The following is a 25,225-nucleotide window of genomic DNA, read 5'->3' as shown; positions in this document are numbered from 1 at the left end:
TCATCACCACCTCTTCCAACCCTTCCCTCCTCATTATATGTCCTAAGAATCGCAACTGTCTTTTCCTTATTGTTGTCATCAATTCCCTATCTGTCTCCATTTCTCTCAATACTTCTTCATTTGTTTTCTTCGCTGTCCATGGTACTCTTACCGAAGATACAACTAGGTAAATACACACCCACGGAGGTCCCATGCAAGGCAAAGACTTGGGAGTTGGAAGTAAACAAGTGAGCGGCATCGGTATTCAAGAGAGCCGATGGAGGGAGGGAGGGGGAGGTGGGGGGGAGGGTGAACGGGGAAGAGATGCTAAGCCGTCCAGGTAGAACCGATCAGGCAAGTGACTCTGAGGTCTCCGTGCCCCTCAAAAACAGAGAAAATCCTGAAGAAGCGTTTCTCGCGTCAAATAAAACATGGAGGGAAGAAGGTAAAGATGAAGAAATGTAGGAAAGAGGAAGGTGAACGAAAGATAGAGGAAAAGAGAGGGAAGAAGAGAGAGAGGGCGAGGGAAGAGAGAGAAGTGGGGAGAGGGAAGAAGAGAGAGGGAGAGAGGGGGCGAGGTAAGAAGGGGGAGAGAGAGAGGGGGGGCGAGGGAAGAAGGGAGAGGGGGGTGAAGAAAGAAGAGAGAGGGGCGAGGTAAGAGAAGGAGGCGAGGGAAGGAGAGAGAGAAGGAGGCGAGGGAAGGAGAGAGAGAGGGAGGCGAGGGAAGGAGAGAGAGAGGGAGGCGAGGGAAGGAGAGAGAGAGGGAGGCGAGGGAAGGAGAGAGAGAGGGAGGCGAGGGAAGGAGAGAGAGAGGGGGGCGAGGGAAGGAGAGAGAGAGGGGGGCGAGGGAAGGAGAGAGAGAGGGGGGCGAGGGAAGGAGAGAGAGAGGGGGCGAGGGAAGGCGAGAGAGAGGGGGCGAGAGAAGGAGAGAGAGAGGGGGCGAGAGAAGGAGAGAGAGAGGGGGCGAGGGAAGGGGAGAGTGGGGGGGGGGGGGGGAAGGAGATAAGGGGGGCGAGGGAAGGAGAGAGGGGGGGCGAGGGAAGGAGAGAGAGGGGGGCGAGGGAAGGAGAGAGGGGGGGCGAGGGAAGGAGAGAGAGGGGGGGCGAGGGAAGGAGAGAGAGGGGGGGCGAGGGAAGGAGAGAGAGGGGGGGCGAGGGAAGGAGAGAGAGGGGGGCGAGGGAAGGAGAGAGAGAGGGGGGGTGGCGAGGGTAGAAGAGGTAGGACCAAGGAAGATGAGAGAGAGAGAGAGAGAGGACCAAGGAAGATGAGAGAGAGAGGGAGGACCACGGAAGATGAGAGAGAGAGGGAGGACCACGGAAGAGGAGAGAGAGGGGACCAAGGAAGAGGAGAGAGGGGGCCAAGGAAGATGAAAGAGAGGGGGGGAGCAAGGAAAGAGAGAGAGGGGGGACCAAGGAAAGAGTGAGAGGGGGGACGAAGGGGGAGAGAGGGGTGACCAAAGAGAGAGAGAGAGAGAAATGGGGGGGCAACCAAGGAAGAGAGAGAGAGGGCCAAAGAGGAGAGGGAAGGAGAGGACCAATGAAGATGAGGAAGTGGAGAGAGAGAGAGAGAGAGAGGGGGGGGGACCAAGGAAGTGGAGAGAGAGAGAGAGGGGGGACCAAGGAAGTGGAGAGAGAGAGGGAGAGGACCAAGGAAGAAGTGGAGAGAGAGGCAGAGGACCAAGGAAGTGGAGAGAGAGAGGGAGAGGACCAAGGAAGTGGAGAGAGAGAGGGAGAGGACCAAGGAAGTGGAGAGAGAGAGGGAGAGGACCAAGGAAGTGGAGAGAGAGGGAGAGGACCAAGGAAGAAGTGGAGAGAGAGAGGGAGAGAACCAAGGAAGAAGTGGAGAGAGGGAGAGGACCAAGGAAGTGGAGAGAGAGAGGGAGAGGACCAAGGAAGAAGTGGAGAGAGAGAGGGAGAGGACCAAGGAAATGGAGAGAGAGGGAGAGGACCAAGGAAGAAGTGGAGAGAGAGAGGGAGAGGACCAAGGAAGAAGTGGAGAGAGAGAGGGAGAGGACCAAGGAAGAAGTGGAGAGAGAGAGGGAGAGGACCAAGGAAATGGAGAGAGAGAGGGAGAGGACCAAGGAAGAAGTGGAGAGAGAGAGGGAGAGGACCAAGGAAGAAGTGGAGAGAGAGAGGGAGAGGACCAAGGAAGAAGTGGAGAGAGAGAGGGAGAGGACCAAGGAAGAAGTGGAGAGAGAGAGGGAGAGGACCAAGGAAGAAGTGGAGAGAGAGAGGGAGAGGACCAAGGAAGAAGTGGAGAGAGAGAGGGAGAGGACCAAGGAAGAAGGGGAGAGAGAGAGGGAGAGGATCAAGGAAGTGGAGAGAGAGAGGGAGAGGACCAAGGAAGAAGTGGAGAGAGAGGGGGAGAGGACCAAGGAAGAAGTGGAGAGAGAGGGGGAGAGGACCAAGGAAGAAGTGGAGAGAGAGAGGGAGAGGACCAAGGAAGAAGTGGAGAGAGAGAGGGAGAGGACCAAGGAAGAAGTGGAGAGAGAGAGGGAGAGGACCAAGGAAGAAGTGGAGAGAGAGAGGGAGAGGACCAAGGAAGTGGAGAGAGGGAGGGAGACCAAGGAAGTGGAGAGAGAAAGGGAGGGAGACCAAGGAAGTGGAGAGAGAAAGGGAGGGAGACCAAGGAAGTGGAGAGAGGGAGAGGACCAAAGAAGTGGAGAGAGGGAGGGAGAGGACCAAGGAAGTGGAGAGAGAGGCGGGATCAAGGAAGTGGAGAGGACGAGGGAAATTTAGTAAGAAAGGGGGTGGGGCGATACCAAGGAAGTGGAGAGAGGGAGAGGGGGGACCAAGGAAGTGGAGAGGACGAGGGAAATTTAGTAAGAATGGGGTGGGTGGGTGGGTGGGGCGATGAAATCTAGCATTGCAGGCGGAGGAGGAGCATGGGGGGCGGTAACGACTCTGGCAGGCGACTTTCGAGGAAATGCTTTGACGACAACGACGATGAGTTGAGTAGTGGGCAGGATTATATCGATTGCCAGGGCCGTCCGCCTCAGCGCCAGCAGAGTACGGTACAGATCACACCATAGCGACTACTTCATGGTGACTAGAACCTACTGAGAACCGTAATAAATTTGAAATAATTTAATTTGTAAGATGTTTGTAACATCTGTGTCCTACGGTCCGCGCGTTCTACTACGCGCGTGCGTATTCGGGTCGACTTTGAGTATGTTTAGTTTTTTATTTAACTAGGATTAGCATGTTTGGGTAAAAGCATTGTTTCCTTTTTCATTTAAAGTGATTGATTTACTTGAACTCTTGGAATACTAAGAGTGTAAACTTGCTCAATACATTTTGAATTACCTGCATATTTTATGCGTGTCCTCCATACATGGTCACTGTGTTTTTGTACTCATTATACAGTGGTCAAGAGAATGTTACAAAGGTGGATTTGGTTTCTTTAATATAATTTTGAGAATCGTTTGGCATTTATTCTAAGGTTATTCCATCTCGTTGCTTTCGAGGCTGTTGGCGTTTTATGCGCGTAAATCTCTGAAGTATTTATAGTTTCGAGTAATAAATATATATATATATATATATATATATATATATATATATATATATATAATATATATATATATATATATATATATATATCGCCACCAGCGGTTGTGTGTGTGTGATTCAACTTTGTTTTTGGATCACGTGTTGGACTCGTGATCGACAGCTATTTCCCTCCCGGAAGATAGCTCAGAGCTCGTATGACCGATCTATGGGTAATGCTTTGAACTTGCACGCACGCACACACCCTCAGCTCCCCGCCCACGTGAGTTGGAGTAACGACTCGAAGTGCAGCTACACTGAAATTATTTCAGCCCTGGGCAGGATTCGAACCTGGGCCACCATAGGGACAGTCTGGGACTCTACCAACTGCGCCACCGAGTGTGTGTGTGTGTGTGTGTGTGTTTATCTAGTTGTATTTTGCAGGAGAAGAGCTATGCTAGTAGTGACCCACAGTTGTATCTTACCGCATCCAGTTCTTTCTTAAAATAATGTATAGTTTAGCACTCACTGTTTTCTCTTTCAATTTATTCCATGTACCTATTACTCTGTGTGGGAAGCTGTTATTTTTCAAATCTCTTCTGTAACTGTCCTTAAGTTTCTTCTTGTGTCCTCTTGTGTTTCTGTCCCATTTAAGTAGATCATCCCTATCAAGGATTTCCATCCCTTTCATAATTCTGTAGATGGTTATCAAATCACCTCTTTCTCTTCTTTGCTCCAGAGTTAGTAAGTTTAGTTTGTCCAATCTTTGTTCGTATGTCAACTTGCAAAGTGTTGGTGCCATCTTTGTCAATGCTCTTTGAATTCTTTCTAGTTTTTGTTTTTTATTCTACTGGGTGTCCATAGTGACGCTACATATTCTAATTTTGGTCTTGTCAATGTAATTTTGTCTCCACAATCCTCATTATATCTGGTTTTTCTTGTTCTAGATAGTCATTCAATTCATCAATTCCTGAAATCAGTCCGTATAGGTATATGTTATCTTTAATTTTTTTTTTCCTTTTCTTCCTTTTCTTCTTTCTCTCACATTTCCTTTTCTCTTGTGTACCATTTCCTCAGTCTCAGTCCATCACTCTCCAAAAAAAAATCCTTCCTTTCTTTTTCTGTTCTTTTCTCATTCTATTCCTTAGGTTCCTCTTTAAGATTTTTTCCTCATCACTCGGTTCCTTTTTTATCTCTAGATTTTTGTAGTTTTTACTTTTTGCTAGTTTTCCTACATTTGTTAATATTTTTTCTGCTATTCTCTGTGAATTTTTACTTTAATAGGTCTATTTTTCTCTTCAGAATATTTACCCATCCTATAGATATCTTCAATTGCCTTTTTGTAACCTTGGCCCTACTGTATTTCTTTTAGTATTTTTGTCACTATATTCTTCTCCTCTTTTTCCCTTTGGAACCTTATTAGACCATGTTTTTCTTTGATACCATAAATTACAATACTTTTTTTTTTCTCTCTCGCTATTGTCTCGTACCCAATCTTTTTTTCTGTTATTACTTCTATTACTGTGTTCTTTGTACTTTTGTTCATTTGTTCTTTGCCTATTTCTTTGAATAGTATTTTTTGGTTTTCTTTGTCTTTCATTTGGTTTTTTATTGCCATGTTTGATTTTTTTTTATATTTTCACCAACTTTGCCTGCCTCATAATATTTTTTCATTAACTTCCCTCAACAAAGTTTTATTTTTAATTGTCTTCATTTTTCATCTTTTCATTATCATTTTTTACTTCAGCCAGTTCCTTTTTTTTTTTGTTTTCTTCCAATTCCCTAACTAATAGTGCATTTTCCTTCCTCAATTCAATCACTTCTTTGGTTATGTTCCTTTTTCCATTCAACAATATCCCTTTTCATTTCAAATACTTCTTGTCTTTTTATGTTTTTGAGGTCGAAACCTTTTTCTGTTCTGAATCTATGGAATGATTAGTCTTCATATCTGGGGCTCTTACATATTTTCTTTCTAACTACTCTCAAAGGCATTTTGTACTTATGTCCAATCTTCTTTTGGTTGTCTTTGCGTATGTCAGTTTATCATCCATTTCCCTTCTTTTTTTTTTTATTCTTGTTAAACTTAAATCACTGCTACATCACAGTACCACTCATCATAGCCCCCCTCTGATCTGTTTACAACTAGGTAAATCATCAATTTTTGGTCGAAGAATAGCTAGATTTAGTGAAGTGCTAGCTTGCGGAGCATTCTCGGGCACATCCGATCCATTCGACTGCGTGTGCGTGTGTGTATTCACCTAGTTGTATTTAGCTAGTTGTATTTTACGGGAAGGGGAGCCATGCTCATGGTGACCCGTTTTTGTATCTCGCAAGATCAAGTTTGTTCTTAAATTCTTGTATGGTGTTTGCACACACTTTTTTTTCATCCAGTTTGTTCCAGATATCTATCACTCGGTGTGGGAAGCTATTCTTTTTCAGGTCTCTTCTGTAGCTATCCTTTTTGAGTTTCTTTGCATGTCCTCTTGTTTTTCCTCTGTCCCACTTTAACAAGTCCTCTCTATCAAGGAGTTCCTTGCCTTTCATAATCCTGTAGATGGCTAGTAGGTTCCCTCGTTCTCTTCTTTGCTCCAGGGTCAGCAATTCCAGTTAGGCCAATCTTTGTTCATATATTAAGTTTGAAAGTGTTGGGGCAATCTTTGTCATTGCTCTTTGTATTCTTTCTAATTTTCTTATATTCTTTTTTGTACTGGGTGACCATATCATCGCTGCACATTCCAGTTTTAGCCTTATCAGTATTAGTGATATTTTTATCATTTCCTTATCCAGGTATTTAAAAGCTACCTTTATTGATTTCAAATTGTATGTTTCTCCAACTATTTTATTTATATGTTTATCTGGAGACATGTCTTTGGTGATGATTACTCCTAGGTCCTTTCCAGAATTTACTTTCTTTACTTTTTTTTCATCAATTTTATATTGTCCTGATATTCTATTCTTGCTTTTCCAAAATTCAGTTATACTGCAATTCTTGATGTTGAATTCTACTTCCCATTTCTTGCTCCATTCTGAGACTTTGTTCAGATCACTCTGTAATGACTGTTTTGTTTTTTTCAGAACTTGTTTTCTTTAATAACTTTGCATCATCTGCAAAGAAGTTCATGTAACATTCAATACTTTTGTCCATGTCATTTACATATACAGTATAGCAAACATTATCGGAGCTAGCACTGACCCCTGTGGGATGCCACTACTCGTTTCTTCCCACTTTGAATATTTGTCCTTGAGCACTATTCTCATTTTTCTTCCATGTAGGAAATCCTCTAACCAATTCAGTAGTTTTCCATGTATGCCTCCTATTGTTTCCAGTTTAGCAATTTTCTGTGTGGTACCTTATCAAATGCTTTTTGTAAGTCCAGGAAGGCACAGTCTGCCCAGCCATCCCTTTATTGCAATATATCTATCAATCTTGAATAGAAACAAATCAAATTAATGGCACATGATCTTCCCTGTCTTAATCAAAATTGTTTCGGGTTCTGTGTATTATTCTCCTCCTGATATTTTATCCCTCTATTTTTTATCATTCTCTCACAAATTTTAACTATTGTACTTGTTAGGGACACCAGTCTATAATTTGTTGGGTCTTCCTTATTTCCACCCTTATATATTGGCACTGTATTGGCATTTTTCCAGTCTTCTGGTAATTTTTCTTTGAGCATTCAACTATTTTGTATATTTTTCCTATTAGTTCATCTATACATTCCTTTAGTATCCAATTTACATACATGTCCAGTCCATGTGACTTGTTAACATCAAGCTTTAGTATTTGATTCCTGATTTCAATCTGAGTGATATTTAATTCATTCATAGGGGAAGATCTTACTTCATTTCTTTGGTCACAATTTTGTAGATTTTCTTTTTCTTTGGTGAACACTGATTTGAAATGTTTGTTCATAATATCTACCATCTCTATATCCTCTGTGTATTCTCTATTGCCTTGATGTAATTTAAGCATTGTATTTCCTGTTTGTTTTTTAGTTTGCTGTTTACATATCTATAAAATAATTTGGGTTGATCTTGACATTTTTCTGTTACGTCCTTTTCATAGTTTCTTTTTTCTTCCCTATGTATTTTTACATATTTATTTCTTAGTTTGATATATATTTTCTATATACCAGATTTATTTTCTTTTTTCCGTATTTTCCAGGCTTTATCTCTTGTGCCTCTCTGCACTTTTTATTGTACCTGTGTTTTATGTATACCCTTTCCTGTTTTTGTTTAGGTACATGTCCACTCTTCATTATAGATTTTCTTCCAAATTGTCCATTTCTCTTCCACCTTTGTTTCTTCATTATCAAATTTTTCCCAATTTGCTTCTTGAAAGGATTTAAATTTCCTAAAATCTGTTTTGATATACATAAGTCTTCCTTTTGTGTTTTTCATTTATTTCTATAGTTGTTTCTTCATTTAATTCTAGTTCTAGTAGTATATGATCACTTTTTCCAATTGGCATCTCGTATTCAATTTTATCCAGAATTTCAGGTTCTGATATGGATATCAAATCCAATCTCTACTATTCATCGTTACTTCTATATCTGGTATTTTCCTTAGCCCATTGTGTCAATGTGTAATCAATGGTCATTTCCAGTAATGTTTCCCCAATGATCTTCACCTTTCACGGTCATTTCTTCCCAACATCTTTCCTTTAAGTTAAAATCACCCATATTTACCAGATTTCCTTCTTAGTGTTTCATTTAGTGTTTTTCTTATGTCTTCCAGCATTTTGGAGTGTTCACTTTCATTCCATGCGTGAGTTTTAGGTGAGACATAAATCAATGCATACTTTCAATTTTTCATATCTCTATCCTCAACTCTTATAATCAGCTCCACATTATCCTCTTTTGTGATTTTTTTTGCATTTAGCTTTTTCTTGGTTAGTAACATGACTCCACCCTGCTTTGTTTCTGTTTCTGATCCAACAATTGTATAAACCTTGGCCTATAGTATTTAGTGGTAATGATCCTTTCAATTTTGTCTCCACAAGCCCCATTATATATATATATATATATATATATATATATATATATATATATAATTTTTTTTTTTTTTTTTTTTTTTTTTTTTTGTAGGTAGTCATTTAGCTCGTCTATTCCTGATATCAATCCATCTATGTTGGTATATGTTACCTTTAATTTTTTCCCTTTTCTGCCTTTTCTTCTTGCTCCTGCATTTCCTTTTCCATTATGTACCATTTCCTCAGTCTCAAGTTCATTACTCTAAAAAAAAAAAAAAAAAAAAAATCCTTTCATTGTTCTTTTTTAATTTTTTTCCTTAGCTTCCCCTTTTAGTTTTTTAGTTTTTTTTTCCTCCCTTTTTTCCTCATCACTCTGTTCCTTTTTTATCCATAAATTTTTGTAGCTATTACTTTTTGCTAGTCTTCTGCATTTGTTAATATATCTTCCTCTATCCTTTGCAAATTTAGCTTTATTTTGAGGGATCTATTCTTCTCTTCATGATTCTTTCCCATTCTGTATATATCTTCTACTTCCTTTTCAAATTCTTGTCCTTCCTGTATTCCTATTAGTATTTCCCTTACTATATTCTCCCCTTCTTCCCTTTGAAGCCTGATTAGTCCATGTTTTTCTTTAATACCATAAATTACAATACATTTTTTTCCTGTCTATTGTGTCTCTTACCCAATCTTTTTTCTTTTATTACTTTATCACAGTGTCCTTTGTACTTGCATTTATTCTTTGACTATTTCTTTAAATAGTATTTTTTTCATCTTCTTTCATTTGGTTTTTAATTCCCATCATGTTTATATATTTTCACCAACTTTGCCTGCCTCTATTGTTTTCTTCTCATTAACTTCCTCAACAAAGTTTAATTTTTGTCACAATTTTTCAGCTTTCCATTATCATTTCTTACTATGGCTAGTTCTTTTTTCATTTCTTCCATTTCTCAAAGTAATACTGCATTTTCCTTTCTCAATTCACTTGCTTCTTTATATAATTGGTTATGTTTCCTTTTCCATTCAACAATTTCATTTGATCATTTGATCACTTAGATATATCACAGTTTCACTACTCACTATCACTCCCCCTTCCACTTGTTTACAAACAGGTAGTTCGCCACTGTTTCGTCGATGAATTGCTATATTTAGTGTTAATTCATGGAGCATTCTCAGGCATGTCCAAGTTGTATTATACGGGAAGGGGAGCTATGCTTGTAGTGACCCATCTTTGTGTCTCACAATATCTAGTTTATTCTTAAATTCATGTATGGTGTTTGTACACACTTGTTTCATCCAATTTGTTCCAAACATCAACCACTTGGTGTGGATTTATTTATTTTATTTATTTATTTATTTTTTATTTTTTTCCGGATCACTTCTATAACAATCCTTTTTTGAGTCTCTTTTCATGTCCCCTTGTTTTTTCTTTTTTATCCCACTTTAATAAGTCTTCTCTGTCAAGGACTTCCATGCTCCATGCCTTTCATGATTATCTAAATAGCCATTAGATCTTCTCTTTCTCTTTGTTCCAGGGTTGGTAGTTCCAATTTAGACAATCTTTGCTCGTATGTCAATTTTGAAAATGTTGGGGCCATCTTTGTCATTGCTCTTTGGATTCTTTCTATTTTTCCTTGTATTCTGTTTTGTACTGGGTGTCCCGAGTGTTGCAGCATACTCCAATCTTGGTCTTATCAGTGTGTGAGAATTAGAAAGGGAGAGGGAGTGAATGATATGAACCAATGACAAGTACCAAAAAATGATGATCCTGGTAGATGGGTGTCAGATATAATCATCCCCATGCCATCAGTCTTCAGAATGTATCAACATCCTCACCTCCATGAGGAGGTGCACCCCTAAGGGTTGATGGTCAATCCCAGGACTGGCCCCAAAATATCTTATTCCCTCTTCCATGTTACACTAGAGGTGATAACCAGAAGCTACTCCCTTCCTGTATTATCAAGAACTAATAAATGGGGAGAACATAAAATGAAGAAGCCATGTAGAAGTGTAATGGTCATAGTTCATCATGAAAACCATTCCCTACCTTTCAGGATGGTCTATAATTTCTTGGTTTTGAAAGTTTAGTTATCTAATATTTTTACAAGATTATAAGAAGAAATAGCAGTTGGAATTGTATCGTACAAAGACATAATAGACTTGACTTCATTTCACATATTTATATTTTTTCTTTTTGCAGGTGTTCGAGGATGCGGTGGATGAGTGAGTATCATTTTCATCAGGTGTTGTACAACAGTAACCCCCTTTATTTCTGAAAGTGATGTGGAGATATCTGATAATCACTTGGTAGGGTACTGTGGAGATAAATAAAATATCCTGACAGCAAAGAAAAGGAGCCACCAAAAAATATTGGTTAACAAATGGAATAGACTTAGTAACCATAAAGTGAGTACTGAAACTATTGGTTGTTTTAAGAGAAGGTTGGATAATCTTGTGGATGGGGATGATAGGTTGTATTGGATATGGAACTGCCTAGTGTAGGCCATATGGTCTCTTGCAGTCTCCTCAATTTGTATGTTCTTTGGTAAGGAGTTACCAGATGTGTGTGTGGGTATTTACCTAGTTGTATTTTACAAGAGAGCTATTCATATCTCTGCATCCAGTTTATTCTTAAAATTGTGTATACTTTTGGCACTCACTGTTTCTCCATTTAGTTTGTTCCAGATGTCAATCACCATATGTGGGAAGCTATTCTTTTTCATATCTCTTCTGTAACCCTCCTTTAGCTTTTTTCATGTCCTCTTGTTTCTCTTCTTATTGGTGACACGAGAAACATAACCTTCACATCCCGTACAAAAGAAACACTAGAAGTGTAATGGTCATAGTTCATCATGTATTTACCTAGTTGTATTTTACTGGAAGGGGAGCTATGCTCGTGGTGTCCCGTCTTCATATCTCATTTTATCTAAACTATTTTTAAATTCATGTATTGTTTTTGCACACACCACTTTCTCATCTAACTTGTTCCAAATGTCTATTACTCTGTGAGGAAAGCTGTTCTTTTTCAGATCTCTTCTATACCTGTCTTTCTTGATTTTCTTTCCGTGTCCTTTTGTATTTCTATCATCCCATTTTATTAGATCCTTTCTATCAATAATTTCTATGCCTTTCATGATTCTGTAAAGAGTTATCAAATCTCCTCTCTCTTTTCTTTGCTCTAGTGTCTGTAGCTCAAGTTTTGCTAGTCTCTCTTCATAAGATAGTTTTGAGAGTGTTGGTGCCAATTTTGTAATGCTCTTTGTATTCTTTCAAGTTTTGTTGTACATTTTTTTGTACTTGGTGACCACATCGTCACTGCATATTCCAATCTTGGTCTTATCAAAGTGATTAGTATTTTCTTCACCATTTCTTCATCCAGGTATGTAAATGCCACTTTGATTGTTCTTATTGAATTATAAGTTTCTCCAAAAATCTTATTTATATGTTTCTCAGGTGACATATTATTCATAATAATGATTCCCAGGTCCTTCTCATTTTCTACTTTTTTTATTCCTTCTCCCAATTTATATGATCCTATTATTCTTTTTTTGCTTTTTCCAAATTCCATTACACTACACTTTTTAGTATTGAACTCCATCTCCCACTTCTTACTCCATTCCCATACTTTGAGATCACTCTGTAGTGACTCACAATCTTCTTCCGTGTTCACTTTTTTTTTTTAACAGTTTTGGATTATCTGCAAAGAAGCTCATATAACTTTCAATTTCTTCATCCATATCATTAATATATATATAGCAAACATTATTGGGGCCAAAACTGTTCCTTGTGGAACACCGCTTATTACTTCATCCCAATTAGAGTGTCTCTTATCACTACTCTCATTTTTCTTCCTTGCAAAAAGTCTTCCATCCATTTAAGCAGTTTGCCCTGTATTCCTCCTTCAGTTTCTAATTTCTTAAGCAACTTCTTATGTGGTACTTTGTCAAAAGCTTTTTTTAGGTCTAGAAATGCACAATCAGCCCATCCATCTCTTGTATTATATCTATTAGCCTTGAATAGAAACATATTAAATTGGTGACGCATGATCATCCTTGTCTGAATCCAAATTGCCTTGGATTTAGCATGTTTTTTTCTAAATACTTTACCCATCTACTTTTGAAAATTCTTTCACAAATTTTTGCTATTGTATTTGTTAGAGAGACTGGTCTATAGTTGGTAGGGTCTTCTTTATTTCCCCCATTATATATAGGTACTATATTTGCTTTTTTCCAATCTTCTGGAACTTTTCCTTCTTTCAAGGAACTGTTTATTATGCTATGTATTTTGTCTGCCAGTTCATTCCTGCATTCTTTCAAAATCCAGTTTGCTATTTCATCTGGTCCATGTGATTTTCTGACATCAAGATTACTCAAGTGTTTCATTATTTCATTCTTTGTTACCTCTATTTCTTTCATAGGGGGACTTTCTCTTCCCATTCGATCTCTCCAGGTTGTATGTTCTCCCTTGTAAACACTGATTTAAAATGCTTGTTCATAATTTCTGCCATTTCTATTTCCTCTGTGTATTCAACTCCTTGTCTTAATTTCTCTAATTCTTGTTTGTTTTTCAGTTTGTTTACAAATCTGTAAAATAGTTTTGGTTGATCTTTACATTTTTCTATGACATCTTTTTCATATTTTCTCTTTTCCTCTCTGCACACTTGTACATATTCATTTCTATAACAAGTATATATTTTCCATTTTTCAGGTCTTTTGTCTTTCTTCCATTTGGTCCAAGCTTTGTCTCTTTTGTCTTTTAACTCCCTACAACATAACTCCACCCCCTTGTTTTGTCTCTGTTTCTAATCCAATAATTATATGCATCATGTCCTACACTGGGTGGTAGTGGACCTTTTAATTTGTCTCTACAATTCCTATTATGTCCGGTTCTTTTTCCTTCAGATAATCATTCAGTTCATTCAATCCTGTTATTAATCCATCTTTGTGTAATACACTCTTAATTTTCTACTACTTCCATTGTATTTTCTGTTTCCCTTTTGTTTTTCTATAGTATGCCCCATTTCCTCGCTTTCATATTCACTACTCTCCAATAGAATTTCTCTTATTTTGACTCTGTTCTGTTCTCGTTTTTTCCCTTAGCTTCTTGTCTTTTCCTTTTTTCCTCCTCTTTCCTCTTTATTAATTTCTCTTTATCCATAACTTTTTATATTGTTCACTGTTAGCTAGTTTCCCTGTTTTTGCCAAGATATTCTCTGCTGTTGTTTGTGACCTGAATTTAATCTTAATTGGTCGGATCTTATCTGTACTATATTTCCCGAGCCTATACATCTCTTCAATTTGTTTCACGATTTCAGGTTCATATTCCTGAACTAATTCTAGTAAACTGCTTACTTTTTCTTTTTCCTCGTTGATTCTTATGGTTCTATTTAGATTATACTTCTCTTCCATTCCTAATATAATTATACATTTCTTTTTATCTGCTAAATCTCTTACTATATTCTCCTTCTGTCTCATCACTTTAATAACTGAGTCTTCAGTTTGTTCTTTCATTTGCTATTTTATTGTCATTAAATGCAATTTTGCTGTTCTCTTGGATTTTTTCCAACCCTGTGCTTCTTTTGCCATTGACTCTTTATTTTCTTTATTGTTCCTCTTTAATTCCTCATTCTCATCTTTTACTTCTTTTAACTGTCTTTTTAATTCTTCTATTTCTTTAGTTAGGTTTTTGTTCACCTTCTCTAGTTCTTCCAATTTTTCAACTCTCTGCGCAATCTTTGTTAGTTGACCGAACCTACTCTCCCAATGTTCTGTCATTTTCTCAAGAATTTCCTCTAGGCTTTTTAATCGGGGGAGGTTGGTATCCCCCCTCCCCTCATTAAATCCATGGAAATTATTATCTTCACCTTCCATTGTGCTGCTCTTATCTATATTTCTAATCTTTACATTTTTGCTAATCCCTTCTTCCTCAAAATCATCATCCGTCCTTCATTTGTTTACAAGTCGCCTGGCCTCCTGGACCAAGTCCTCCCCTTCCTCATTTCCTTCCATTTACCTCAGTAATCCCTCCCCTTCTCCTTTTTCATCACCTTCCCACTACACCACAAGCTTTCCCCTTCCCTATAAATACAACACTGGTACTTGTCATTGTGATCCTTGAAATTCTTGGATAACTCTGTAGTCTGAACTTCGCTGTCACTTCGACCGACGTGTGTGTGTGTATGTATTTACCTAGTTGTATTTTGCGGGAAGGGGAGCTACGCTTGTGGTGTCCCACCTTTGTATCTTGCAGTGTCTAGTTTGCTCTTAAATTCATGAATGGTTTTGCGCATACTATTTCATTGCCCAGTTTGTTCCAAGTATCCAACCACTCTGTGGAAAACTGTTTTTCTTCAGATCTCTTCTGTAGCTATGTTTTTTTATTTTCTTTCCATGTCCTCTTGTGTTTCTCTTGTCCCAGTTAAGTCCTCTCTATCGAGTATTTCTGTGCCCTTCATGACTCTGTAGATGGTCAGTAGGTCACCTCTCTTCTTTGCTCCAGAGTTGGTAACTCCAGTTTAGCCAATCTCTCCTCGTATGACAAGTTTGCAAGTGCAGGTGCCATTTTTGTGGCTGCTCTCTGGATTCTTTCTATTTTCTTTATATTCTTTTTGGTACTGGGTGACCACAATGTCACCGCATATTCTAGTCTAGGCCTTATGAGTGTGACCAATATTTTTGAATTGTTTCTTCATCCAAATATGTAAATGCCACTTTTATTGATCTTAGCAAGTTGTAGGATTCTCTGACAGTTTTGTTTATCTGTTTATCATAGGACAAGTCGTTTGAGATAATTACACCCAAATCTTTTTCGGATCTCTCCTTTACCTCCTTGGTTCCAATTTTATATTGTCCTAATATTCTGTTTTTTGCTTTTTCCAAACTCCATTATGCTACACTTCTTAATATTGAAGTCCATTTCCCATTTCTGACTCCAGTTCCATACCTTATTCAGGTCTTCCTGCAGTGATTCGCAATCCTTTTCAGTTTTTACTTTCCTTAACAGTTTGGCGTCATCTGCAAAGAAGCTTGTGTAACATTTCACATCATCCATGTCATTCACATAAATAGCAATACAAATCCTTGTGGTACTCCACTGATCCCCTCTTTCCAACCTGAATATTTTTCTCTGAGCACTACTCTCATCTTTCTACCAATCAGGAAGCCCTCCATCCATTTTAGTAGCTTCCCTTGTATTCCTCCTATATGTTCCAGTTTCTTTAATAATTTTTTGTGTGGTACTTTGTCAAAAGCTTTTTGTAAGTCCAGGAAGGCACAATCAGCCCATCCATTCCTTTCTTGCACTATGTCTATTAATCTTGAGTAGAAAAGTATTAAGTTTGGTAATGATCTTTCTTGTCTGAACCGAAATTGTCTTGGATTTATTATATTGTTGTCTTCCAGGTGTTTTACCCATCTATTCTTGATTTTTTCACAAATTTTGGCTATAGTGCTTGTTAGTGAGACTGGCCTGTAGTTAGTTGGTCCTTCCATGTTTCCTCCTTTATATATTGGTACAATGTTAGCATATTTCCAGTCTTTTGGTATTTTTCCTTCTTTAAGTGAGCAACTTGTATTTTGTCCGTTAGTTCTTCTTTACATTCTTTTAGAATCCAATTTGCAATTCCATCTGGGCCATGTGATTTCGTGATGATAGATGTTCCATTATTTCTTTTTGTGTTATTGTTATCTCGCTCATAGGGAGAGATCGCCTTTCATTTCCTTTGTCCCAATATTGTGCTTTCTCTCTAATGAAGACAGATTTGAAGTAATTATTCATGACTTTGGCCATTTCTAATTCTTCTGTGTATTCCATATTCCCTTGGCATAGTTTCACCATTTCCTGTTTATTTCTAAATTTACCATTCACATATCGATAGAATAGCTTGGGTTGCTCTTTGCATTTATCTATAATATCCTTTTCATGGTTCCTTTTTTCCTCTCTTCTCTTTTTAACATATTCATTATTAAACTTGTCATTTTCCAGGTTTTTTATCTTTTCTCCATCTTTTCCAAGCTCTCTCCCTTCTATCTTTTGCCTCACTGCATCTTTTGTTGAACCAGCATTTAATGTACACTCTCTAGCTTCTGTCTTGGTACATGCCTATTCACCCCTTCATTGTAATTATCCATCAAAATATCCCATTTCTCTTCCACTTTTGTCTCTTCGTGTAAAATTTTTCCCAGTTTGCATTCTGTATCTGGTGTTTTCACTGAGTCGTTGTATATTCCATGGTCATGTCCAGTAGTACATTACCCCACAAGTCTTCTCACATTGTCATGTTCTCCCAACAGAGTTCTTGCAATTGAAGTCCCCCATAATTATCAGATTACCCCCGCCCATTAGTATCTCATTTAATGTGTGTGTGTATTTACCTAGTTGTATTTTGTGGGAGAAGAGCTATGCTGGTAGGGACCTGCAGTTATATTTTTCAGTATCCAGTTCTTTCTTAAAGTCCTGTATAGTTTTAGCACTCGCTGTTTTCTCTTTCAATTTATTCCATGTATCTATCACTCCATGTGGAAAGCTATTCTTTCTTAAGTTTCTTCTTGTGTCCCCTTGTATTTCTTCTGTCTCATTTAAGTAGATCATCCCTGTCAAGGATTTCCATCCCTTTCATAATTCTATATATGGATATCAAATTGCCTCTTTCTCTTCTCTGCTCCAGAGTTAATAAGTTTAGTTTGTCCAATCTTTGTTCATATGTCAACATGCTGAGTGTTGGTGCCATCTTTGTTGGTGCTCTTTGAATTCTCCCTAGTTTCTTTGTGCTTTTTTTTTGTACTGGGTGTCCATAGTGATGCTGCATACTCTAATTTTGGTCTTATCAGTGTAACTAGAATTTTCTTCACCATTTCCTTGTCCATGTAGTCAAAGGCTACTTTCATTGATCTTATTAAGTTGTTGGTATCTCCAACTATTTTGTTTACATGTTTGTCTGGTGTCATGCCATTTGAAATGATCACTCCTCAGTCTCTTTCTGAATTTGCTTTTGTAACTTCTTTTGTTCCAATTTTGTATTTACCGGATATTCTATTTTTGCTTTTTCCAAATTCCATTATACTACATTTTTTTATGTTGAAATTCACTTCATTCCTTTTACTCCAATTCCAGACTTTGTCCAGATCTCCCTGAAAAGATTTACAGTCTTCTTCGTTACTCTTTTCAATAGTTTTGAATCATTTGCAAAGAAGTTTATGTAGCATTTAATTCCTTCATCCATGTCGTTTAAATAAATAGCAAACATTATCGAAGCTAATACAGAGCCTTGGGGTACTCCACTTATCACGTCTACCCATTTTGAGTTCTTTTCTCTAAGTATCACTCTCATATTTCTTCCTTTCAAGAAGTCTTCCATCCATTCCAATAATTTTCTTTGTATTCCACCTATTAGTTAAATTTTTCTTAGTTTTTTGTGTGGTACTTTGTCAAAAACCTTTTGTAGGTCCAGGAAGACACAATCTGCCCAGCCATCTTTCTTGTATTATGTCTAGCAATCTTGAGTAAAAGCATATTAAGTTTGTAGTACATGATCTTCCATTTCTAAATCCAAATTGGTTGGGGTTTGATATTTTGTTCTTTTCCAAGTGTTTGATATTTTGTTCTTTTCCAAGTGTTTCGCATATTTTTGCAATTGTGCTTGCAAGGGATACTGGTCTATAATTTGTTGGATTTTCTTTATTTCCTCCCTTATATATTGGTACAATATCATTCTTCCAGTCTTGTGGTACTTTCCCTTCTTTGAATGAGAAGTCAGTTATCTTGTGTATTTTGTCTGAGTTCATCCATGCATTCTTTTAATATCCAGTTCACTATTCCATCTGGCCCATGTGACTTTCTGACATGGAGTTTCTTTATTTGGTCCCTTATTTCTTTGTGTCACCGTTATTTCTTCCATTTTAGGGGATCCTTCCCGGTGACTATCGTCCCACAATTGTAAGCTTTCAATTGTAAAAATAGACTGTGTCTGGTCATTACTTCGGCCATTTCTACATCTGTGTATTCTTGATTGCCTTCACGCAGTTTTATTATTTCATGTTTGTCTTTTAGTTTGGCATTTACATATCTGTAGAACAGTTTAGGTTGATCTTTGCATTTTGCTATTATATCTTTTTCATATTTTCTTTTTTCCTCTCTTCGTATGTCTACGTAATCGTTCCTCAGTTTAATGCATGTTTGCCATTTAGTCTTTTGTCTTTTTTCCATCTTTTCCAAGCTTTGTCTCTTCTATCTTTAGCATCGCTACACTTTTTATTATACCAGCACTTTATGTACTCCCATTTCTGTTTCTGCTTAGGCACATATTTGTCTGTTCCCTCTTTATATATTTCTTTGAAAATGTTCCATTTCTCTTCTGCCTTTGTTTCATCATTTGCAAATTTTTCCCAACAGGCATTTTGAATTTTTTCTAAGTTTTACAAAATCAGTTTTGTACATCAGTCTACGTTTCTCGTTCCTTCTTACCACATTTTGTTCCTTAAGTTCGATCTCTATTAGTATGTGGTCACTCTTCCCAATTGGTGTTTTATAATTTATTTCTTCCACTATTTCTGGTTCAGAAGTGAATGTCAAATCTAGTCTCGATGGTTCTTCATTTTGTCTAAATCTAGTATTTTCTTTAACCCATTGCATCAATGTGTAATCTATGGTCATATTTAGTAGGACATTTCCCCAGAGTTTGTCTCCACCTCCCATTGTCAATTCTTCCCAATTTATTTCCTTTGCATTAAAGTCACCCATAATTACTATATTTTCTCCATATTTCAGTGTCTTGGTTAATTCATTCTTTGTGTCTTCTAGTAATTTTGAGTGTTTGCTGTCAGTCCAGGTCTTAGTTTTTGGTGGCACATAAACAACTATAAACCTTCTACTTTTCATACTGCTGTTTTCAACTTTAACTGTGATTAATTCCACATTATCTTTTCCTTCTGTTGCCTTTATTACATTTAGGTCCTTTCTAGTCAATATCATGACTCCTCCCCCCTGTTTGTCTGTCCTATTTTTCGACCAAATGTTGTATAATCCTTGTCCCACCATACTTGATTGTATAGGACCTTTCAGTTTTGTCTCTGCAATTCCCATTATGTCAGGTTTCTCTATTGATAGTCATTCAATTCATTTAATCCTGATATACCGTCCATATTTGTATATGCCACTTTTAATTTTTTCTTCTCTTTGGTTTAAGTTTCCAATTTTCTGGTGTACCATTTTCTCAGTCTCAGATTTAGTGTGTGTGTGTGGAGGGGTGCAGAGATAAATGAAATAGCCTTACAGCAACTAAAATGCAAGGAAAAGTGTCATAGTATAGGAGTTACCTGAGGTTGGCTCAATAACACTTTCATCACCAAAAGCATCAGAAGTGAAGAGAAAAAGCTGCACATGTTAGGATGAAATGAAAAGTGTTGCCTAGTGAGAGCAGGGTTTACTTCCATTTTGGACTACCTGTAGTTAATAGGGCTTTACATTAGATAAAAATAATAAATGAAAAATATATATAAACCAAAATTCCTGCCACCATTCCTTTTGAATGGCCTGCCAGGACACTGCCATGTAATAACAACTCTAGATCAGCTACATTGACTCTAGAAAAATGGTTCTTAACTTTTTTCATTGCCTGTACCCCTTTATATATCAGAATTTTTTCTCGCATACCCTCCTCCAATATAAAGACAATGTAAATGTATGAAAAGGATTAGTGATGCAAACCTTGTTGATGAATTATTAGATATATTCAAATGCTGAACAATTTATCAAATTAAAAATGTCAATTGGCAGGATACAGTGAATACACATTCTGTTTTCTCATGGCAAATATACAGTACCATTGCACAGGCTATTATGTCTCATACCCCCAGGTTTAAGCTTTTGTACCCCATGGGGGTACAAGTACCCCAGGTTAAGAACTACTGCTTTAGAACAAAGAAGTCTGGAAACGTCTGACCTCTTGGGAGAGGGGAGAAAGCTTTTTGCTTCGACAGCTAGGTACACACCCTATATGACATTGCCATAATCAAGTGTGACTGATTCAGTGTTCTCTAATCTCAGAGGGAAGTGGAGGGAAAAGATACATTCAACTTGTATACTATAGGAATACTGAAGGACTGTATTACTGATCCAGACAACAGTTGCACTGATCATGGGTGCATTTTATCTGCCAGTTGTACTCTACATGAGAATGGGAAATCCAGGTGTTGTGATTGTGTCAAATCCATGGGGAGATTAGAATCCACAAGTATTATTTTTGCCCTGTGGGGTGGCTTGTATTGATTATGAACATAATCAACTCCTACCAAGCAGGACAGCTGGAGCTGATAGAGATATTGGACCTAGTCCAGAGGCCATGTATGTATCAATTCCTCAGGGTATACTTACAGGTAAAAGTGAGGGTATTGACATGCAGCAGGGAGATGATTCTCTTTGGGGTATTGGCTTGCAAAACCACCAGCCTTGCAATGGCTGGCAATGTTTTTGTCCCCTATCTCTCTGAGAAGATGCTTTGGAATATTGTATGTGTTGCATTAGTGTGGATCATTTTGAGTCACTGGTGCACAAAAACAAAATGGAGTAGTCACCCATTGCCACCTTTCACTATTTGAAAAAATGGAGGAAGTGCTAAGTTAATATAGATCTTATGCCTAGTCTAGAGACTGTCAGCTCCTTTGGGACACCTCCATATGGAGAAACAGAGCTGGTCAGCAGGGACATAATTATCTTGGATATCTTAGAGGACCACCACTATTAGGTAGGCTATTTATCATTGGTGCTTCTGTAAGTGATAGAGTGGAGGAATGACAACTTAAGTTGAGAATGATTCTGGGCCTGGTCTAGATATCAAGTGCCTGCAACTTCAGGTGGAAGTGAATGTGTTGAAGTTTGAAGATGAGCACTAGAGATGGTTCTCTCTGACATCTGTTTTGCAAGACTAATGCATTCAGGTACTCATCATTGGTCCATTGGAAGCTTGTATTTATGACAAATGATTAACAATACTGGAAAGGGTAATAAATGTTGTCAATATGTACACTAATCAACAATGACGTGATAATAATAATAATGAGCAATACCTTGTGTTACACTGACTGGAAACCCACAGTCCCACAGTAGCTGAGAATGGTTTTTGGACCCTATCATAGATCTCTCAAGGAAGAAATTTTGAACTATTGTCTATATCATATTAGTGTATTTGCCTAATTGTAGTATACAAGAAAGGACTCATTAGGTCCTTTCTCCCCTCCAATTTATCATACCTTGCCTCAAATTCATGTACAGTTCCAACTTAATCAATATATTTGACTTCAGTTATCATGTGTAGATTTGAATTTGCTGATTAATGGAAGCAGCTTTGCTGTATTGCTTCTGACTCAGGGCAGTGAGTGGGACAAGGATGCCATCATCCATGAGGAGCTAAGATGAGAGGGGGGAAGGGGTGCTGGATGGGTTGGAGTGGGTGTATTCCCTTTGATTTGGCTACCTCCTTTGTAAGAGGGAGGAATCCCTTGGTATATAGATTTGAATTCATGTATTGTTTGAGCTTGGGCTATAACACCTAAACTATTCCAAGTATTTTCACTGGCTAAATGTAGTCGGAGAGTAATCATAGGTTGTCACTCTCTGTATGTTGACAGAGATCTTGGGTATGGTCCAGAGACCAAGTATCAGCCCCCTGTGGCTGCACCTCCAGATGGAGGTGATGGAGTTGATGGGTTTTAGAAATGGGCAGTAGGGAAATGAATCTCTGCTGTTCATCTTGCAGGGCCACCACAAACAGGTACCCATCATTGAGCCCTATGACATGGTAAATAGGGTAATACTGTGTGCAAGGTTTATAATGTGATCAATATTTACAGGGTGAAAATTGGTGAAATGAATCTTGCAACAGCAATGGAGCAAGCCAAAGTTGCTGTTATGTTGTTTTTCAACAACAAATTTGAAGAAGCAAGGAACCTTATGCGACCATGGTAAGAAGTTAGCTTGCCAATTTCAGTTTATTTCTCATGGTGTACATAATATATGAATAGCAGTGATAATTAATATATGTAAGTATATTTGCATGACTGTTAAGAATTTCAGATGCTGGTGAACATGCTCATGTAGATATAGCCAGTGGATGTACAGTTTCCTTCACTAGTACTACAGTGGAATTTTTTTCAAGGGAACTTTAAGAGGCACATAGCTTTGGGCTGTAGATTGATAGACTTGTTCATAAAATTAATGTTTGGTGTAAAGAGAAGTTTGCTACATTTTTGCAGAAGCCACAAGCCATTGTAGTACTTATAGATGGAGCCGGTTGTACTTTTCCTCTACAGATTTTCCACTCTGCTCACTACTGTGTTTTGTAAGGATGAGATTAATGTTCCTGGTATTGTGTGTTAATTCCAATACTGTTGTATGTAGAAAGCATACATGTAATTCAAGTTTTATGTAAGTGGAGTGTTTGCCATTTATGCTGGTATTGATCCTCCTTTCTACTAACCTGTCTAGGAAGTTGAATTTTGTATTTTATAACTTTCACAAGTTTTATTTATTTGTCCACTTGTGGCTACAACTTGTACATAAATATCTGGACTTTTTCCCACAAATCTATACAAAGGCCTTAACCCCACCTTTAGTTTTTTACCACACATGACTGTTTTTGTCCATCAGAGGGTGTATAGCTATACTTCTTAATATCCTATAAGAAATCTGCCCTATTCATTCTTGCTATTGTCTCTTAACATTCTTTCACCCCATACTAGTAAATCCTGTATAATTTCTCCATACCTTTCACAGTTCACTCTTTTATAGTGTGGGCAATTCCAGTTTATCTGATCTTTCCATGTACATTTTGTCAGTGTTGGAATGGCTAGTGAGAACCATTAAAAGATGCATCTCACTGGATTTGCTTCATTTACCAAAATCTAGCCACTATTTTATGACAACCAAAAAAAAACTTGGCACAATTGATGATGCAGATTACTCAAAGAAAATGCAAACATTGTACCAATATATTTGTATAAAGGGGGGGACAAGGAAAATCCAACTAATACACCCACACCAGCAGCAGTTGAAGCAAGACGTATGGAAAAGAAGCTCCAAAGCCCCGAAGCGCTAAGCAGCGCTTCGTTGACAGACAACCTTGGAACCAATCCTAGTTGTTTACAAAAATGGGAAGGGAGAAGTATACTACGAGTGACCAATAATGTGACTGTCTTGTGTCTTTGTCTTTTATTTTATTTTTTTCCATGGTCAGTTACTCAAAAATGGAAACCCAAGGGATAGAACCAACAAAAAGATGCCTAGATGTAAGTAGGGTTGAATTGCCTTTGGAGGGTTATCCCCAAAATGACATGCCTGAATGAAACCCTGAAGACGTACCAAAAGCTTAAAAAAAAAAAAAAAAATCTGGTTTTAACAGAGTGGAATTATGTATAGAGGGGGAGAAATGGAAAGAGAACCCAGGTTTAAAAATATAATGAGAAATAGGGAAATCAACGACTTGTTAGATGAAATAATTGAACTCAAAGGTGAGTATAAAATAATGTATGAAGAGGTTGCCCTACGAAGAAGGGCCAATGAAGAGAATAACAGGGAAATAGATGGTTTGAAAAAGGAACTAAATAGGATAAAGGGAGAGAATGAAAGATTGAAAAATAAAGATATGAATAGAAATGAGGCATTAAAGAAAGAGATGAAGGATCAAATGCAGGCAGTGACGGAGAAAGTGGAAGAGAAGATCAAAGAAAATTACTTCCAAGAAATAAAGAATCGGTGGAAAGTAGAACCGGAAAGTAAAAAATTATCTTTTAAAGAAATAGTGGAGCAACAAGTCAAGGAAAATGCTAAGGAAACCGTAATTCAAGTAATTAAAGAGAGGTAATTTGGTCAGGGACACAGTGAATATAAAAAGATGTATTGTAATCTATTGTATTAAAGAGAAACATGATGTTCCTAGATACCAGAGAGAAAAAGAGGAGAAAGAGATAGCTAAAGAATTTCTGAAAGATTCAAGAGGAAGGACAAAATATAGATAAAGAAATTGAGGAGATGTATAGAATAGGAAGATACTCGAAGGAAAAACAATATAGGCCGCTAAAAGTAAAACTTAGATCACAGATTATTGCAGAAAACCAGCAAATAATGAACATTATAAAAATGTATGGATAAAAAAGAAACTAATGATGAAGAAAAAGAGAAAGAAAAGTAACTTAGAAATGAAGCAAATGAAAAAATGAAGAGAACTGAGACTGAAAAGAATTATTTTTCTTGGAGAGTGGTGGACCTGAGGCTGAGAAAATGGTACATCAAGAAAAAGGAAACGGACAGAAAGAGACGAGAAAGGAAAATATTAAAGTTAGCCTATACCAATATAGATGGAATGATTTCAGGACAGAATGAATTGATTGACTTATCTGGCATTAGAAAAACCAAGCATAATGGGAATAGTAGAAACTAAATTAAAAAGTACTGTACCACCAAATACTGCAAACTGGGATAAATTCCTAAATGAAGAAACAAAGATGGAAGAGAAATGGAATATACAGTACTAAAAGAAATTTATAATGAGGGAGTGAACAAATATGTACCACAGCAAAAGCAAGAAAGAATATACATAAAAAGCTGGTACAACAAAAAATGTAGCAAGGCTAAGGATAAGAGACAAAGCTTGGAAAAGATGGAAAAAAGGCAAAAAAATATGAATAAATGGCAAACATACATCAAACTAAGAAATAATTATATAAAAATATGCAGAGATGAAAAGAGAAACTATTTTAAAGAGACATAACAGAAAAATGCAAGGAACAACCTAAACTATTTT

The 25,225-nt window shown here is 37.6% G+C and overlaps 1 protein-coding gene across 1 annotated transcript in view; it reads left to right on the top strand.

Annotated features, from left to right (window-relative positions):
- LOC143027228 (tetratricopeptide repeat protein 39B-like) overlaps positions 1–25,225 on the top strand; it is a 77,946-nt gene that overhangs the window by 30,153 nt on the left and 22,568 nt on the right. Inside the window, exons 2-3 of the mRNA XM_076188441.1 lie at positions 10,634–10,656; positions 22,278–22,388. Of these exons, the coding sequence (XP_076044556.1) occupies positions 10,634–10,656; positions 22,278–22,388 (134 nt within the window). The remainder of the gene's footprint in view (positions 1–10,633; positions 10,657–22,277; positions 22,389–25,225) is intronic.

Source organism: Oratosquilla oratoria, chromosome 7 (genome assembly GCF_046742065.1).
Source record: "Oratosquilla oratoria isolate Oo_2021 chromosome 7, ASM4674206v1, whole genome shotgun sequence".
NCBI lineage: Eukaryota > Metazoa > Arthropoda > Malacostraca > Stomatopoda > Squillidae > Oratosquilla > Oratosquilla oratoria.
Note: the sequence above shows the minus strand (reverse complement) of the source record. Positions and strands in the feature narration are given on the sequence as shown.